The 18,994-nt window shown below is 36.1% G+C and overlaps 1 protein-coding gene across 18 annotated transcripts in view; it reads left to right on the top strand.

Annotated features, from left to right (window-relative positions):
* Nucleotides 1–18,994, top strand: part of EPB41 (erythrocyte membrane protein band 4.1) — a 171,959-nt gene that overhangs the window by 86,507 nt on the left and 66,458 nt on the right. For all 18 annotated transcript variants that reach the window (XM_081055617.1, XM_081055618.1, XM_081055616.1 and 15 more), the window contains 3 exons: nt 4,885–4,927; nt 15,043–15,118; nt 18,002–18,220. In XM_081055617.1, coding sequence (XP_080911743.1) covers nt 4,885–4,927; nt 15,043–15,118; nt 18,002–18,220 — 338 coding nt within the window. The remainder of the gene's footprint in view (nt 1–4,884; nt 4,928–15,042; nt 15,119–18,001; nt 18,221–18,994) is intronic.

The following is an 18,994-nucleotide window of genomic DNA, read 5'->3' as shown; positions in this document are numbered from 1 at the left end:
TGCGAGACCTGTAATTATTCAGTTGAATGAATGGAGATCTATATCAGGGTATTGCTGCTCTTTGTCTCTATATTATTTGGAAACTTTTTTCCCCCCCTTTCTTCCATCTCTCCCCCACCTCCGGTTCAAGCCGTTGTTTCTCAGTCTAGTTGGGCAGGACACAGCTCCCTGGCCCTTGCTGGTATTATGAGCCTTGCGCTCCCCCCACTGAGGCAGTGGGTCGGCGGCTCAGAGCAGCTCACAGCAGCTTTCGCTGATCTCTCTGGCTGCTCACCGCAGCCCAGTTCCAGGGAGAGCTGTTGTTCACAATCTTAGCTGTAGAGGACCATTTGGGAATCAAACCGGCGATAGGAGCAGAGCGCTCTAACCACCTGAGCCACCGGCCTGGCCCATTTTGGAACTTTTTTAAGCTCAAAAAGGAATGCAGTTCTTTTTAACGCACAAACTTAAATTCTGTTTAAAATGTTAACTTACTTAACTCATGAGCTATTGGCAAGATGGGCACTTGAAAGGGAATCCTTGCAAGTGAAAATATTCAAATAGAAACTGGGTTATCCAGAAATACTATTTTAGGGGGAGTCTTAAAATCCCTAGTAAAATGCAGTGCTATAACTTTTGTCTTCTCAATATTTTGCTGTTTTATAAATTAATTCCTGCCTTTTCCCTTAATCTTTTCTTTCTCCTTTCCTCACAACTGTCCTCCTTAAGACATTAGTTTAGGGGCGGCCGGTTGGCTCAGTTGGTTAGAGTGCTGTGCTCATAAGGTCACCAGTTGGATTCCCATATGGGCCACTGTGAGCTGCGCCCCCCACAACTAGACTGAAAATGACAACTTGACTTGGAGCTGATGGGTCCTGGAAAAACACACTGTCCCCAATATTCCCCAATTAAAAAAAAAAAGTTTACATATAATTATCTCTATTCCCTCACTGCCTATTAGTATAACATAATACAGGGAAGTGTGTAAATCACGCTTGTATAGTTCAAAGAATTTTTATGAAGTGAGCACATCTGTGTATACACGCTCAAGACCAAAAAATGAACATTACCAGGACTCAAGAATCCCCTTTTGGTCCCCCTCTTAGTCACTGCCTCCAACTTTTAACAATCATTACTCCTACGCCAGGCCCTGTCAAACGTAACAGATGTCTTCCTGACATCTATCTCCATCAGTTAGTTTCGCCTATTTTTAAACTTTACATAAATGAAATCATACCTGTTTTCTTAGGTCTGGCTTCTTTTGTGTTCTTCAGTAGCACGTTTCTGAGATTCATCCTGTTGTTGTGAGTAGCAGCAATTCATTCTCATTGCTGTGTAAGAAGTAGTTTGACTAAACCACACTTTATATGTGCATTCTACTGTTGATGGACATTTAGCTTGTTTACAGTTTGGGGCTTTTATGAATGCTGCTGCTAGGAACATTCCTGTACATGTCTTTTATTGCATATCTTGGTATATGCATTTCTGTATTCCTGCACGTGGAATTGCTGGGTTGCAGAGAATGCATATATGTTCAGCTTCAGTGGACAGTGGACACTATCCATTTTCCATGGGGTCTGGACAGTCCCACCAGCACTGAGGGAGAGTCCCTGCTGTACCACAGCCTCACCGTCACTTGGTGTTACCCATTGTATTTTGATTTCTACCCTTAGCACTCTACTGACCTTGCCAAGAGAAGTCTGGCAATTTGTCATCCTCGTTACTCGTTCATTTTGCAGTACTGAGGATCTTGACTCTCCATCCTTGAACCTTCCTGTTCTTTTCCTTCTGTGATGCCCGTCTTTCCTGTCTTTTTCCTACCACCACTTTGTTCACCTCTTCGCAGTTCACGTCTCAGCTTATTGTCCTCACTCCCTTTCTTAAATGCAGGGGTTCCTCACGGGTCTATTTTCAGTTTCTTTTCATTCTACTGTATGCTCTCTGGGTGACTTTCATCTATTTTCATGGTTTCATCTACCACCTATATGGAGAAAGTACCCAAATTTACATCTCTGGTCCCAATCTCTCTTCTGAGTGCCGGACCTACTTATCCAGCTATTGATTGAAATGTTCCACTTATATCCAAAGATACTTTAAATGTGTATTTACATAAATATACCATAATTTATTTATTCTACTGTTGATGGACATTTGGGTTGCTTCCAGTTCTTTTCTATTTTTTTTCTTCATGAAAATTTATTTCTTTTCCTGTATTTCCTATTTCAGTAAATGGTACCACATCCACCCAGTTGTCCAAGCCAGCAACTTGGGAATTATCTTTCACCATGATACCTTACCAATTGTCCGTCACAAATCTTGACTGTTATAGCTTCCAGGTATCTTTCTTCTCTGGCCCGTAGACTTTATCCCCTCAAACTCTTTTGATTTTCAATATCAGTATAGTTTATTTAGTGCTAGCTATGTGCTTTTTAAATTTAGTTTCAGGTGTACAAAACAACATCACTATGTGTTTATTAGACATTTATATACCTCACAAAATGATAACTCCAATAAGTCTATTACTCATCTTACACTGTACATAGTTATTACAATTTTATTGACTATATTCCCTATGCTGTACTTTTATCCCTGTGACCTTTTTTTTATAGTTGACATTCAATATTATTTTATATTAGTTTCAGGTATACAGGTATACAGGTATTCAGGTATACAGGTATATTGATTAGACATTTATATGATTTGTGAAGTGATTCCCCCTGTTGTCTAGTACCCATCTGATATTATACATAGTTTTTACAATATTGTTGACAATATTCCCCACATTGTACTTTACTTCCCTGTGACTATTTTGTAACTACCAATTTGTACTTCTTAATCCCTTCACCTTTTTCACCCAGCGCCCCAACCTGTCTCCCATCTAGTAGCAATCAGTTTGTTCTCTATCTATGAGTCTGTTTCTGTTTTGTGTGTTCATTTTTTCTGTTTTTTAGACTCCACATATAAGTGAGATTATATGGTATTTGTCTTTCTCTGTCTGACTTATTTCACTTAGCATAATACCCTCTAGGTCCATCCATGTTGTCGCAAATGTGCTTTTTATATATAAAATAACTTAATCCACAATAACTGTGAGGAAGGTAGTTTTATCCCAATTTTAATTATGAGAAAATTGAGACTCAGAAAGATTGTCTTATATAAGTGTATTCAGCTAGTATATGGTGGAGAGGTTTAGGCAGGATTAGAACTCAAGACAGTCTGACTTCAAAACCAGTACCCATAACTGTTATTCTCTTCTGGACCACAATTATAATTCTCAACAACCACCTCTTATTTGGTCTCCTCCTCTATAGTGATGCTTCCTCAAATTCATGTCACTATTTTAAATCCTTCAATAGCTCCCCCTTGCCCAGAACTTGAGAAAAGGCCAAGTTTCTTAGCGTGAAATACTATGTCCTCCATGATCTGGCCCTTACTGTTCTTTTCCCTTTTACATCTCTCCTCCTTACCTCTGGGCTCCAGGTATGTTGAACTACGTGCAGCAACTCAGATGTATCACATTCTCTCATACCCTGTGCCTTTCTAATTACTTCCTCTTCTTTTTGGCTAACTCTTATTTATCCTTCAGGCCTTGATTTAGATCTCCCAAACATTCTTTCGAAAAACATGTCCTGACTGCCTCTTATCCCCAGTCCATTTTGGTGCGCCTCCTCTGTGCTCTGTCATAGCTCTGTCACACATTTTTATTACGGTAACTGTCACACCTAGAGCAAACAGATTGTTCACTGTTCACCTCTTCCATTAGACTGACAGCTCCTGAAGACAAGTGCTATTTTTAAATCCCTCTGTGTAACTATGGTGCCTAGCATATGGAGGCATTCCTCAAGTATTTGTTGGCTAAATAAAATGCTGTGAATTGAATAATTTAAATTGAGCAGAAAAGTACCTATTCTTGTGCACATTGATTTTTTATTATTTTGTACACGCTGTTTTATATTTTGATTTGGAAGTCTAGATACTGAAGGAGTAATAATGTGTTGTATAGGGTAGCTTATACCTTGGAGTCCCAGGTGATTGACACAAATCTGGGTTTTCCCCCTGTATGTCAGATTGGTGGAGGAGGGAGTGGGGAGGGGTTGGGGGGAGACGTGAGGGGGTTCCTGGGGTGCTGGTAATGTTATATATTCACTTTGAGAATGTATTCATCTCTATGCTTGTATTTTATGTATTTCTCTATGTATCTTACGTCAATAAGATACATTTCCCAAGGAGCCTATGAAAGATGTTAATGGTGAGGCCCTTTTCAAGTTGTCATTATTCTGTGTGGTCCACCACGGGTTGAGGAGTTCTGCCACAGCCGTGTGCAAACTCTAAGAGGGGATAGAGAACAGCGAAGGGAGAGGTTAGTGTGGGCAAGAGTCGTCAGGGAAAACAAAATAGTCATTCATTCAGGAAACATGAACTGAGCACAAACCAGGTACGAAATGTTGTGCTGACGTAGAAAAGTTGAACAAGACCAGAGGTCAGAGTTGGAGGGAAAAATAAGATCTGAGCGATGTTAATAATCTCTCCTAGTCTTTTTAGTGTAGTTAAAATAACGAGTGCTTATTTAGAATTTCTTATTTACTAAGAGCTTTACGTATATTAATTTATTTAATTTTCACAATAATTCTATGAGATAGGCACCGCAACTAACATCTCATTTTATAGATGAGGAAACTGAGGTAGAGAGATGCTAGGAAATAGTGGAGCTAGGATTCAAGCCCAGCCGTCTGGCTTCCTATTTCTCTGCTCACAATTACTGTGCTCTGTGGAATCAATGTAAATAATATTGGAAATGTAAGTTGACTCAGAGGCACTATTTGAAGATGGTCTGAAATCCTGCTTCTGGTACTCTCTTGTTTACATTTTGGGGCCCTGTATGAATGCCTTTTCTTCTTTTTACAGACATGGCTGGACTCTGCCAAAGAAATAAAAAAGCAGGTTCGTGGTAAGTGAATATTGCCTTTTTATAGTTCTTTCTTTTAGTAGGTCAGAGGACTTCCAACCATTTTCTGGTTGTGAGTCACTTTAGAATCTTGACTCTAGCAGATGGCTTTGAAATTGAGATAAAGCCTTCCCCTGGTAGGTGGAGATTCCATAATAGAAAGATACAGCAGTGGTGGACACTATTGAGATGTAGGTCAGATCTTGATTTTTTTTTTTTTTTTTTTTACAACTAGGCAAAGTTGGGAAAGATAGGAACAGTTGAGAGAAACAGAAGGTGGAAAAGAACAAAGATGAGAAGAGAAAAAGGATATGGAAGTCAGTTCTCAAAAGGGTAGTGATTGAAACTATAGTAACCTTCCATTTTAGGAGTATGCTGCCTGATTGTGTTCCTTTTAACTTGTTCTGGAGTATTACGTTCTAACCTTCTCCATGTTTTCCTCTCTAGTTCTTTTTGTCCCTTTTCAACCATCTTCTTCCAAATTGAAGTATAAGAATGGAAGAGTGAGAATTCCTTGTCAATGACCCTTTTGACATTGTGGCTTTCTCCTACCTTTAAACCCTCTAGAATATATTACTGCTGCACACCCTGCTCCAACTAGCGTCCAGAGATAAATATTTCTAGGTCAAAAAGTGTGTTAGGCTGGTGCAAAAGTAATTGCAGTTTAAAAGGTTAAAAATAATTGCAAAACCTGCAATTACTTTTGCACCAACCCAGTAGATTAGTATTTTCTAGCCCCGGACCCAATGAGCTAGCTAAAGGGGTAGAGACTCCCCCGCCAGCCCCATTTGTGACTAGATGTACTTTTAGTTTAGTTTATTTTGAGGAAACTTCTACCGTGTTTCCCCAAAAATAAGACCTAGCCGGACTTATATAATATATTAATATTAATAATATATAAGATATATAAGATATATTATATCTTATATAATAAAATATAAGACCAGGTCTTATATAATATAATATCAGACTAGGTTTTATATTAATTTTTGCTCCAAAAGATGCATTAGAGCTGATGGTCAGCGAGGTCTTATTTTCGGGGAAACACGGTAGGAACTGCAATAGATGTTATTTATCATGGTTAATCAGTTTTAACTATCACCTGAAAACAAATTTTAGTTTTCACTTATTTCTTAAAAGAAAACACTTTTATTATGGTGAAATGTTTCCTTTAGACACTCTTTGTAATTTATATTTCTTAAGACAGAAAGAACAAAATGTTTGGACTGGCAACTCTCATATTTTGCTCCCTGCCCATAAATTCTTGTTTTAAAATGCAAGTCAGCAAAAAAACACTCAGAATATTTGAGACATAACAAGAAATATGTAACTCCTAGCCCCTGTCAGTGAAAGTACTTTTTGTTTTTTTACTTTGTATTGGGGAATATTGGGGAACAGTGTGCTTCTCCAGGGCCCATCAGCTCCAAGTTGTCCTTCAATCTAGTTGTGGAGGGCGCAGCTCAGCTCCAAGTCCAGTTCCCATTTTCAGTCTTTAGTTGCAGGGGGTGCAGCCCACCACCCCATACGGGAAATGAACTGGCAACCTTGTTGTTGAGAGCTCACGCTCTAACCAACTGAGCCATCCCTCTGCCCCTCCGGAAGCTCAGCGGCAGCTCATTGTCTTCAATCTAGTTGCGGAGGACGCAGCTCACTGGTCCATAAGGGAATCGAACCAACAACCCTGTTGTGCAGAGCTCATACTCTAACCAATTGAGCTACCCGGCCGCCCAAAAGTACTTTTAATAGTCAGTATTACTCAGGAAAAAAATTATTTGGGAACAAAATTTAAAATAGAGTTTATGATGAGTGAAGAATACCTAGTAGATTGTCTTCCTGATATTAAAAAAAAAAATCTCTTGCTAAGTATCCTTTTTTAAAAAATTACAAAATAGTAAAAACCCTTCCTTCAACATAGGAATGAAAAACTGTGTCCCTGACACAAACTTTAATAGGGAATCAAAACGTAAACATTTCATTAAGCCAGAGAGAAGACTGACAATTTTTTATTGCAAAGACTTTGGTTTTTAAAAAAAATTTTTATTGTGCAAGTGATATAGAGCCATTGTGAAAAATTTAAACATTATGGATTATATCATGGAGAAAGTAAAAGGCTCCTAAGTTTTGTCCTTCAGATTTAATTATTGTTAAATTAGTGTAATCTGCAGGATGTTTTTCTAGGCCTATATAGATTTGGTTTTCAAAAATACAATTATACTGTACATTGTTATGTATTGTATTATATATGTATTACATATTATGCTATATGTAGTTTTTTAAATTAATTTTTAAAATAGGTGATATAAATGTATAATATAAAATTAAAAGATACAGATAAATACAGTGCAAGGTAAATATCCCTCTACCTCTGTCCCTTAATAATTTCTTATGTTCTTTCCAGAGATGTTCTGAATTGTATCTAGACACACACACACATGCATGCACATGTATTTTAATATAAATATGTATTTACACGTTTTTAAATATAAACATGCATTTTGTATGTATATATTTTAGTATGTATATTTTAATATAAATAATTTTAATATATGTATTTTATATATGTTTAATATAAATATACAACCAATCTTTTAAAATATAATTTAGAGAACTCTTCATATCAACATATAAATTTATTTCATTCATTAAAATTATTTTAAATGATTATATAGTTGTAGCATAATGTATATAGCCAGTCTTATTGATGGATATTTTGAGTTGATCTCTTTTACCTCCTTGATTAAATTTAGTCCTAGGTTTTGTGGGGTTTTTTTTGCTACAATTGTAAATGGGATTGTTTTCTTAATTTCTCTTTCTGATAGTTTATTATTCATGTGGGTTAATCAATAGTTTGCTATTACAAACAAGATTATAGTAAACATATCTATACATATCTCCATATATCTGTACATTTATATGAGTCTGTAGATAAATTCTTAGAAGTAGAGTCAAAAAGTATATTTTAAATTGTAATAAATATTCATTAGCAAGATTTTTCCATATTTCAGAAAATACAGAACAGTATGGTGGCTAATGTAACAAATGGCCATATACCCATCACCCAGAATTAACATGTGTTAATATTTTTAATTTAAAATAGAACCGTGCATGTAAGGTTTGTCTCGTTTACCTTCTAGTCCCATCCCCTTCTTTCTGTCTATAGAAATCTATTGTCATGAATTTGGGATGATTCCTTTCAGTTCATATCTTTATATTTTTCCTTCTTATATCTATACCCATATACAGTATATAGTATTGCTTTGTCTATTGCTTTTTAAATTTCCCTCAGACTCAACCTTACCATTTGAATGTTTTTCTGAGGTTTATCAATCTTTCTCCCTGCCAGCTTAATTTTCAGTTTTGTTTGATTCCCTTAGTTCTGGATAAGAGAGACTTCCCCTATTGAGTCAGGCTAGCACCTCTACCCTTTTCTGGAATATAATAGCACAGAGCAAAGGCAAGAAATCCTTACAACTTTTATCTATATTATAAAATACTGATATATAATTTACACAAATTATGTTTTTAAAAAAATCTGTAGCCCAAGTATGCTCCTCCTAAATGCATCCTTCTCTCCTTCCCCTGCAGAGGTCAGCACTGCCCTGAATGTTGTGTTAATGATTCCGTTGTATTTTTTTAATGGTTTTTATTACCTATGAATGTATACTTAAAAATATTATGTTTTGCCATTTGGAATATCATATAAATTGAATTGTATAATAGGTAATTATATGTGGCTTGCTTTTCTTATTCAATATGATTTTTAAAATTCATCTCAGTTGAAAGAAAATTTTACAAAACAGTTCCCTTTAAAAAATTTTTTTCTCAATAGATGAATAGATTAAGAAGTTGTGGTATATATACACAATGGAATACTATTCAATGGTAAGAAAAGATGATACAGGAATGTTTGTGACAACATGGATGGACCTTGAGAGTATAATGCTAAGCGAAATAAGTCAGATAGAAAAAGCAGAGAACCATATGATTTCATTGATATGTGGTATATAAACCAAAAACAACAAAAGAACAAGACAAACAAATGAGAAACAAAAACTCATAGACACAGACAATAGTTTAGTGGTTACCAGAGGGTAAGGGAGGGTGGGGGATGGGAGATGAGGGTAAGGGGGATCAAATATATGGTGATGGAAGGAGAACTGACTCTAGGTGGTGAACACACAATGGGATTTATAGATGATGTAATACAGAATTGTACACCTGAAATCTATGTAATTTTACTAACAATTGTCACCCCAATAAATTAAAAAAAAAATCTATAACACTAAATGGAAAAAAAAAATTTTCTTTTTCTGTTACAGTTGACATTCAGTATTATTTTATATTAGTTTCAGGTGTACAGCATAGTGGTTAGACATTTATGTAATTCACGCAGTGATCCCCCCCATTAGTCTAGTACTCATCTGGCACTATACATAGTTGTTGCAACATTATTGACTGTGTTCTCTATGTTGTACTGTACATCCCCATGACTATTTTGTAACTTTCAATTTGTATTTGTTAATCCCTTCACTTTTTCCCCCAGCTCCCCAATCCTCCATCTCCTCTAGCAACTATTGGTTTGTTCTATGAGTCTGTTTCTGTTTTGTTTGTTCATTTATTTTTGTTCTTTAGATTCCACATATCTGTGAGATCATATGGTATTTGTCTTTCTCAGTCTGACCTATTTCACTTAACATAATACCTTCTAGGTCCATCCATGTTGTCACAAATGGTAAGATTTTATTCTTTTTTATGGCCGAGTAATATTCTTCTGTATATATGTGCCACCTCTTCTTTATCCGGTTGTCTATTGATAGGCACTTGGGTTGCTTCCATATCTTGGCTATTGTAAATAGTGCTGCAGTGAACACAGGGGTGCATGTATCTTGTCGAATTAGTGTTTTGGATTTCTTTAGAGAAATACCCAGGAGTGGAATTGCTGGGTCATAAGGTAGTTCCTTTTTAAATTTTTTTGAGGAATCTCCAAACTTTTCCATAATGGCTGCACCAACTTGCAATCCCACCAACAGTATACAAATGTTCCCTTTTCTCTGCATCCTCGCTAACACTTGTTGTTTGTTGATTTATTGATGAAAGACATTCTGGCAGAAGTGAGATGATATCTCGTTGTTTTAATTTGCATTTCTCTGATGATTAGTGACATTGAGCATCTTTTCATATGTCTGTTGGTCATCTGTATGTCCTCTTTGGAGAAGTGTCTATGCAGGTCTTCTGCCCATTATTTTAAATTGGATTATTTGGTTTTTTGGTATTGAGTTGTACGAGTGCCTTAGAAATTTTGGATATTAACCCCTTATCAGATGTATCATTGGTAAATATCTCCTCCCATTCAGTAGGTTGTCTTTTCATTTTGTTGATGGTTTCCTTTGCTGTGCAAAACTTTTTAGTTTGATGTAGTCCCATTTGTTTATTTTTTCTTTTGTCACAAAACAGTTCTAACCTCTACCATGAGTGTTATCCTCTGATTTTTTTTCTTTTGCATTGTGTCTTTTTTTAAATGCTGATTTTGACCCACTAAATGGATTTCACAATGGATCATGATCCACAGTTTAATAAACACTGATTTAGGGTATATACCTGGAATTGCTAAATTATAGGGTATGTTTAATTTCAATTTTTCTAGATACTGCCAAATTGTTCTCCTTTAAATTGATTGTAACAGTTTACATCCCCACTAATGGGATATGAGAGTTCCTGGTTTCCTGTACCTCAGAAGGCAGGAATTTTTTTCAATTATTCTTTTAGAAAATAAATTTGGACATAATTTCAGACTTAACAGAAAATTTGAAAGAATAGAATAAAGAATTCCTGGATACCCTCCACCCAGATTCCTCAAATGTTAGTATTTTATTATATTTGCTTTATCTTCTTGCTCATCATTTACACACACATACACACACACACACACACACACACACACGGGGCCTTCTGAACCATTTAAAAGTAAGTTGCATCATAGCAGCACCATTTACAATAGTCAAAAGGGGAAAACAAGCCAAATGTCTATCAATGGATAATGGATAAACAAAATATGATATATCCATACAATGGAATATTATTCAGCCTTAAAAAGGAATGAAGTACTGAGAATTGCTAAGCATAGATGAAACTCAAAAACATTATATTAACAGAAAGAAGCCAGACATAAAAGGCCACATATTATATGATACCATTTATCTGAAATATCCAGACTAGGTAGATCCATAGAACAAAGCAGATTAGAGATTTTCAGAATCTGGGGTTGCCAAGGGAGTGAGTGCTTAATGGATACAGAGTCTCCTTTGTGGTTGGTGAGAATGTTTGAAACTAGATAGAGGTGATGGTTTTACAACATTGTGAATGTACTCAATGCCATTTAATTGTACAGCTAAGTGTTCTGAATCGTAGGCTTTAAAATGGTTACTATATGAATTTCACCTCAAAAAAAAAAACACAGAGTAAGTTGTAGTCATGATACCCTCTACCCCTAAATACTTTAGTTTGCATATTTTAAAAACTAGGTGTCATGCGGGGTCTTAGCTCCTGCTCCCCACATAAGAACGCAGGATATGGTGAGGCCAAAAAGGAACACCCATGGAGCCATAGGTAGGGGAGTCCTACCATTATATTCTCGCTGGCAGCCGGGCAAGACACAGAGAGTAGGATCCACACTATCCGCAATCCTCCATCCGCTTTTCCGCCTGCCCACCAGCCAACCACCAGCACAGTGTGGGCAGTTACATCAGCAGCCAATTGGCCAACCGGCTACAGCCAATAGCCAACTCCCACCCGAACCAGCTCCCCCCCCCCCCCCCCCCCCCCGCCGTCACCTACCCACGTGAGGCTGAGAGCCTGGAAACTGCTCTCTGGGACTCTGTCCCCACACTAGAAATTGGTTTTTTAGATAACCACAATACAGTTATAAAAGCAGGAAATTAACACTGAAACAATACTATAACCTATAGACATTGTCAGTTGTACTAATAATACCCTTCATAGAAAAGAGTCCGAAGTGATACTTTGTGGTTAGTTGTCAAATCTCTTTAGTTTTCCTTATTTTGGAACAGTTCTTTAAAGTATTTCATAACATTGATAGTTTTGAAGAACCCAGACCAATTATTTTATAAGTGATCATTCTGAGTTTGTCCGATGTTTCTTTATGGTACATGAATCTTCAGGTTATACATTTTTGACGGGAATGTCATTGAAGTTGTCATTGAATGCTGATTTAGAGGCAAAGAGTTTAGTGTTAAAAAATTTTAGAGCTTTCCAGCCACCATTTTAAAATTTCACTAAACATTCTCTATACGGTATTACTAACTATATGTATCATATTCTAGAAATGGTCGCTGACTGAAGCTTAACTTGAGTATTTTTTGTGTTTTAACTGGTTAACCTTTTTAGCATCTCTATTGTATTTAACCCTGAGCTTGTATGAAGTGAAACTAGATAACTTCTTTAAAAACATCCCAAACTTGTATCTCTTGCATGGAAAAGAATAGGAACTGAAAGTTCGGGTTCCTCTTCTTACAATTGCTGTTAACAAAAGAGTTAATTTGGGGGACATCTCTAGATATGATTATTGTTAATCATCTATCAATAAGATACCACTATAACTAGTTTATTGTACATTCTTATAGGGAGTCTATTCATATACAATCATACCTATAGTATATACTTTTTTCAACCCCCAACTTTCACAGTTGCTTTCTATCTGTACTGTTCTTCACCTTGATTTTTTTCACTTAACAGTATATCTTGGAGATGTATTTTCTCTTGCTAAATAAATATATTTAGGTTATTCCAGACATTTGCTATTATAAATAGTTTCTTATATAATATTGACCACATTTAAGTATGTTTAGATACATTTATGGAAATGGAGTTGCTAAGTTAAATGGTATATATGCATTTTATGTTTTGATGGGTATTGTCAAATTATTCTCCATGGTTTTGCAATGTACACTCACATTGGCAATAAAGTGCTTATTCCTCCCACCAATCGTGGGTGTTATCTTTTTGTATCAGTTTCTTAACACAGAGCCCAAAGGAAAAAAATCACACTTTATAAACTATTGCTAACTTGATTTCCTTGATGTTATTCTTCCTATACAATTTAAAAAATGCCATTTATATATGTTTTGAAATAACTAAATTTATGTTTAAGGTTCTTAAATGCTGAATTCACATATATTAAACTTTCTTTTGTCTATCTTATTTTTCATATTGATTTCCTCTAGTCAAACATTTTTATAGGTAGTATAGGAATCACCTTTTTTAATGTTTATAATGGTAGTTATAAATTAACAATGGCTAGAAAGATGTGGTTTTATCACATTAGAAAGTAAAACAACAGGTGGTGTTTTATCTTACAGCATTTAAACTATAAATAATGCCTGCCTATCCCCTCCTTTTTTGAGAAGCAGTGACGGTATTGTTTTTCTGATCAAAGTTCCATTTGAAGTTTTTGGATTTAGAACTGAGTTGATGGTAGATATTAGGATTGGCTAGATTTGAGACAACTTTGTTATATTGTCTGGAATTTGCCTTTTAGTTCTATTGTTGAAGGAAAATATCGACCATTTCCAATGGAATTCTATAGTAAATAGTATGCTTAAAACTACATATTGATTAAGATATTCAAATTACTTCACATTTTAATTTGCATATTGCCATTGCCATCGATTAGCAATAAATGTGATATTTGGAGATGAAATACCATGGACGCAAAACAGACCAATCTTTGAAGCATAGATGTTTGTAGTAGGATAGTAGAGTCCAGTGGTTAAAAGCATGAGATTTGGAGTACAAGAACCCTGGATTCATTAGCTATGCACTTTCCTAAGCCTCTGTTTCTTCATATGTAAAATAAATCAACAGTAGTACATTTTAAAATAGTATTTTAAACTCCTTGGGTTTCTGTGAAAATTAAATGTGTTAATGTACGCACATATGAGAGGGCTAGCTTAGTGCCTGGCATGCAGTAAGTACTGAACAAATGGCAACTCTTAGCCTTATAATCAATGATACTTCTGACTGAGATTAGGCCTTACTCTTTGGGAAGCCAGTCATGTTAGAAAAACCCTGAAGGATAGCACTCAACTGGAAAATTGAAAGGCATTCTCCATTTAACTTTTACTCCTGATATCTTCATTGTAGATTTAAAAAAAAAAAAAAATGACACACTTGTATGAGTTTTAGGATTGATCTCTTGTAGCTTTCATACTTAAAATACTTTTATTAGAGCCATCGTCTCTAAAGGCCACCTTTATTACGTCTTCCTTGTCATTTCTAAAATAATCTCCTAATCTCACCCATATTAATGGAAGAATTCTTTTGGTTATTTGAGATAATACAGGAATACCTTGTAGATATTGCCTGTTCTGTTTCAGATCATTGCGATAAAGCTAATATCGCAATAAAGTGAGTCACACAAAGTTTTTGGTCTCCCAGTGCATAGAAAAAGTTGTGTTTACACTATGGTGTAATCTGTTGAGTGTGCAATAGCATTATGTCGAAGAAAAGAATGTACATACCTTAATTAAAAATACTGTTTTGCTTAAAAATGCTAACCATCATCTGAACCTGTTGGAAAAATGGTACCAATAGACTTGCTGGATGCAGGGTTGCCACAAACTTTCAATTTGTTAAAAAGAAAAAACACAATGTCTGCGATGCGCTATAAAGCGAAATACAATAAAATAACGTGTGCCTGTATGGAGAGATATCACAAATAAATAATGCCAACACCAAAAGAGATCATTCATAGATCACTCAAATGGGGACCCGGAGCGGTATATAGATCACATTTTGAAAACCATTTCTATAAACATGTTGACCTTCATGTTATTTTCCCTATGTAGCTTTAGTTGTTTGTAAACAATTAATATTGTATTAATATTAAATCAGGTAAAAAAATGAGATCTCTGATTCCACCTTTTAAGTGGTGTCTAAACAACTTGCCTCTTTTTCTTTTTAAAATAAAGATTACATTTCATTCACAAAGCCTGAAAATACTAACACCTCAAGAAAAAAGAAAAATTTGAACATTTCTAGGTATTTGTAACAATCAGAAACTTAGGCATAAGCATAAAATTATTTTGTGTTTATTTTTATAGGTGTCCCGTGGAATTTCACATTTAATGTAAAGTTTTATCCACCTGACCCAGCACAGTTAACAGAAGATATAACAAGGTAAATAATTCATAATAGCTAAATATGTAATAAGTAATTCTCACCCTCATAAGCTCTGGGAATTTCTCTTTTCAGAATTGAAGAACAACGATGAGCTATATTAAATCTAAGATAGAAAGCTTCTGATCACCTCAAGGCAGGCTTGCAAATAAGTGAGCCTAAAAACCTCAAATACCTGTGTGTTGCCTGGAGGAAATTGGCAGGGGAATTAACCTTGCTTATCATGGGTATTGTGCCAAGCTGTGGATAGGGCACCTATAAAACACACCACCTCCAAAGGGCAAGACACAAATATAGTGGTAAAATAGCTTTGCTGTTTTGTTTTTTTAATACTCTTCTTCCACCATGTTCTTTGATAAGGATCAAAAAAGCTGAAGTCTTAGTGTTATTATTTCTTTCTATCTCCCTTTTAAAGTGTATGATTAGATATATGATCCTCATGAACTAAATCTTCATCAGTTAGTAATTTTTGAGCTCACTTAATTTATGAAATAACTCTTAATACTCTATAAAACAGCTTACTGATTTCTTTTAAGAAAGTGGCCTTTAGAACAAGACAAACGAATAAACAAAAACTCAGACACAGACAACAGTGTAGTAGTTACCAGAGGGTGAGGGGGAAAGGGGGATCATAGAAGAGGGTAAAGGGGGTCAAATATATGGTGATGGAAGGAGAACTGACTCTGGGTGGTGAGCACACAATGCAATGTATAGATGAAATATTATAGAATTGTACATTTGAAACCTATGTAGTGTTGTTGACCATTGTCTTCCCAATAAATTTTAATAATACAAAAAGAAAGTGGCCTTTATTGGATTCTATATGAATATTAACAGAAAGAGAAAATGGAAAAGCAGTATATTTTAGAGTACTACTACATATTTATATCCATAGAATCTTGCTTGGAGCCTTATACATAGTAGATGCTTGGCAAATGTTTGTGAAATTGAACTGTTGGTTGTCGAGAAAATACTTTCTCATTCTGTTTTTTCTGTCAACTATCTGATTTCAGACAAATACACATTTCTGGGCTTCAGTTTTCATCTCTCTCAAATAAGAGAATAGCCTAAGACTCTAAAATATACTAAAAAGGTCTGAATGTTAAGTACTCTGAAATGGCTATACCGTTTTAAAAAATTATTCTTTGTCTAGTTATACATAGTACATTCTTGAAGTTGAGATGCCATAACTCTGCCTGAAAAATGATTTTGGTTATTTCTTTTTCACAGGTAATATTTGTCTCTTAGACTTGCTACTTACTCATATCTTTTTCCATTGAGGTTTATTATGTATACAACAAAACAAATCCCTAAAAGTCTTTGTTAATTGTCAACATTTTAGAGGAGCTTAATTAAGATTCTTGTGACTTGGTTGGCATTGCTCTTTTTCTAAACATATATGTAGTGACTAAATACAGGTAGCAAAAATGATCGCTGTTACATATGTTATTCAACATCTTATTGTGGTCAAAGCAAGCATATGATTCCAGTTAATATAGGAATTTTCAATTTAATCTTACGTGTCAGTTTTCCTGTTTGGTATAACAGTCTGAACAGGTCAACTCAGTCAGTCAGAACAAGTGCTAGAAGGCCAGGGTCATAGGTGTGAATGTTATACCAACAGAGAGAACACATGTAGGGGCATTCAGTTGGTTTGTTGGACTGAACTGGTTTTCTGAATTCCCAGTAGCGCACAGGTGGAATCGGTCTTCCAAGATGATAGTGTGTGAAAGCTATATGCAACTTAAGGCCATCTAGGAGGAAAAACACACCAAAAATGTTCATAGCCTAGAGAAAATGTTATCAATGATGTCATCTTTGTATACAAAGGGAAGTACCTACCCATTTGGCAAAGCTGTGTGTCATGCAGGTGTCGTGCGAGGTCTCAGCTCCCGCTCCCCACATAGCACAGGATATGGTGAGGTCAAAAAGGAACACCCACGGAGCCATAGATAGGGGAGTCATACCACTATATTCTCGCTGGCAGCCGGGCGAGACACAAGAAGTACGATCCAGACGATCCGCAATCTTCCATCCGCTTTTCTGCCTGCCCGCCAGCCAACCAACCAACACAGTCATAGGCAGTTATATCAGTGGCCAATTGGCCAACCGTTACAGCCGAAGGCCAACCAGTCAAAGCCGTCGACTATCCAATCGCGGTTGATGGTCATTTACTACCTGAGCCAGCACCTTTCCACGTGAGGCCAAGAGCCTGGAAACTGCACTCCTGGCTCTGTCCCCACACCGTGTGGTAGAAAAGAAAGGGCCCAATTTTGGAGCCAAACAGCCTTTATTACTATCTAACATTGAGCAAGCTTATCTTTTGATGCTGACTCCTCATCTGTAATCTGGCAATGATCCTTCCTCACCAGTTTTTTTTTTGTGGTTAGATGAGATAGTATATATATATTATATATATATAATATAATGTATATAATATAATATATAATATTATATGGTTCTTAGTGCACTCAACAAAATATTAATTTCTTCTGCTTTCCAGCTATGAGTCCAACATACGTTTTTTTTTTTTTTTTTTTTTTTTGAGAGCCCACTGGCCCCATGTGGGAATCGAACCGGCAGCCTTCGGAGTTAGGAGCATGGAGCTTTAACCACCTGAGCCACCGGGTCGGCCCCCAACATACGTTTTTTTAAAAAACTTTTATATGGAAAAATTTCAAACACACAGGAAAGAAAAAATAACAGTACAGTGAACAACCATATACCCTCTATCTAGATTGAACAATTGTTAATATTATCTCATATTTACTTAATCACTCTTTTCTCTCTCTCTCCGTTCCTCTCTCTCCCCTTTGCTTCTTTTTCCTCTCTATAGTTGTTGTTGTTGCTGACATGGTAATGTCTTTTCTCTTTTGCCTATAGATATTATTTATGTCTTCAACTTCGGCAGGATATAGTTGCAGGACGTCTGCCCTGTTCCTTTGCAACCTTAGCATTGTTAGGTTCTTACACCATCCAGTCTGAACTGGGAGACTATGACCCAGAACTCCATGGTGCAGATTACGTTAGTGATTTTAAACTGGCTCCAAATCAGACCAAGGAACTTGAAGAGAAGGTCACGGAACTGCATAAGTCATACAAGTAAGTATGTCTTCAGGGTTTGTTCTGTGTTTGTTTTGGCAGTAAGTTTAAACCTTGACCTGGGATTATTCGGTGTTTGCCTTCATAGAAATGCCTTAGTAGAAACTGGTGCCACAGAGTCAGCATAAGCTCACCTCCCTCCCAATTCTTTGGGAAAGTCATTTAAACCCTCTGGCTCTCAGTTTTCTCATCAGAATAATTAACGCGCATCACATTGTAGGAGAAAACTAAATGAGGTAATATGTGTACAGCAGTAAGCATAGTGTCTGGCTCCTAGTAGGTGCTCAGCAAATGGTAGCTATTATTATTATCTTACTTTTTTTTCAGATTTTTAAACTTCTGCTATATCAAGTGCTTTGAGGTCCTTAGCGCAGGGTTCTTAACTTGGGGTATATGTACACAGATGGACTTCAGAGGGCCCACAGAATCCCTGAAGATATATTTTTAAAGTCTTTATTGAATTCACTGCTTTTTTCCCTGGAAATAATTGGTACTGTTGGGAGATATCATAACACAGTGACCAAGAGCAAGGGCTTATGGTTAGACTGAGCTGGGTTGAATTCTTGGCGCTGCTTGGTTCTGGCTTTGTGACATTGGGTAATTCACTTAATCTCTCAGCCTCAGGTTTTTTATGTCTGATAGAGATCATTACCTCAGAGAAAAATAGGGTAAGTGATAGTATTAGAAAAGATAATGTGTGGGAAAACTTAACACAAGTGCCAGAATAACGTGTTTCTTCCTACCAATGATCCCATTGTTACTCGAGTGACTTGC

The sequence above is a fragment of the Rhinolophus hipposideros genome (assembly GCF_964194185.1).
Source record: "Rhinolophus hipposideros genome assembly, chromosome: 8".
Taxonomy (NCBI): domain Eukaryota; kingdom Metazoa; phylum Chordata; class Mammalia; order Chiroptera; family Rhinolophidae; genus Rhinolophus; species Rhinolophus hipposideros.
The sequence above is the reverse complement of the archived record's forward strand: the minus strand, read 5'-3'. Positions and strand labels throughout refer to the sequence as shown.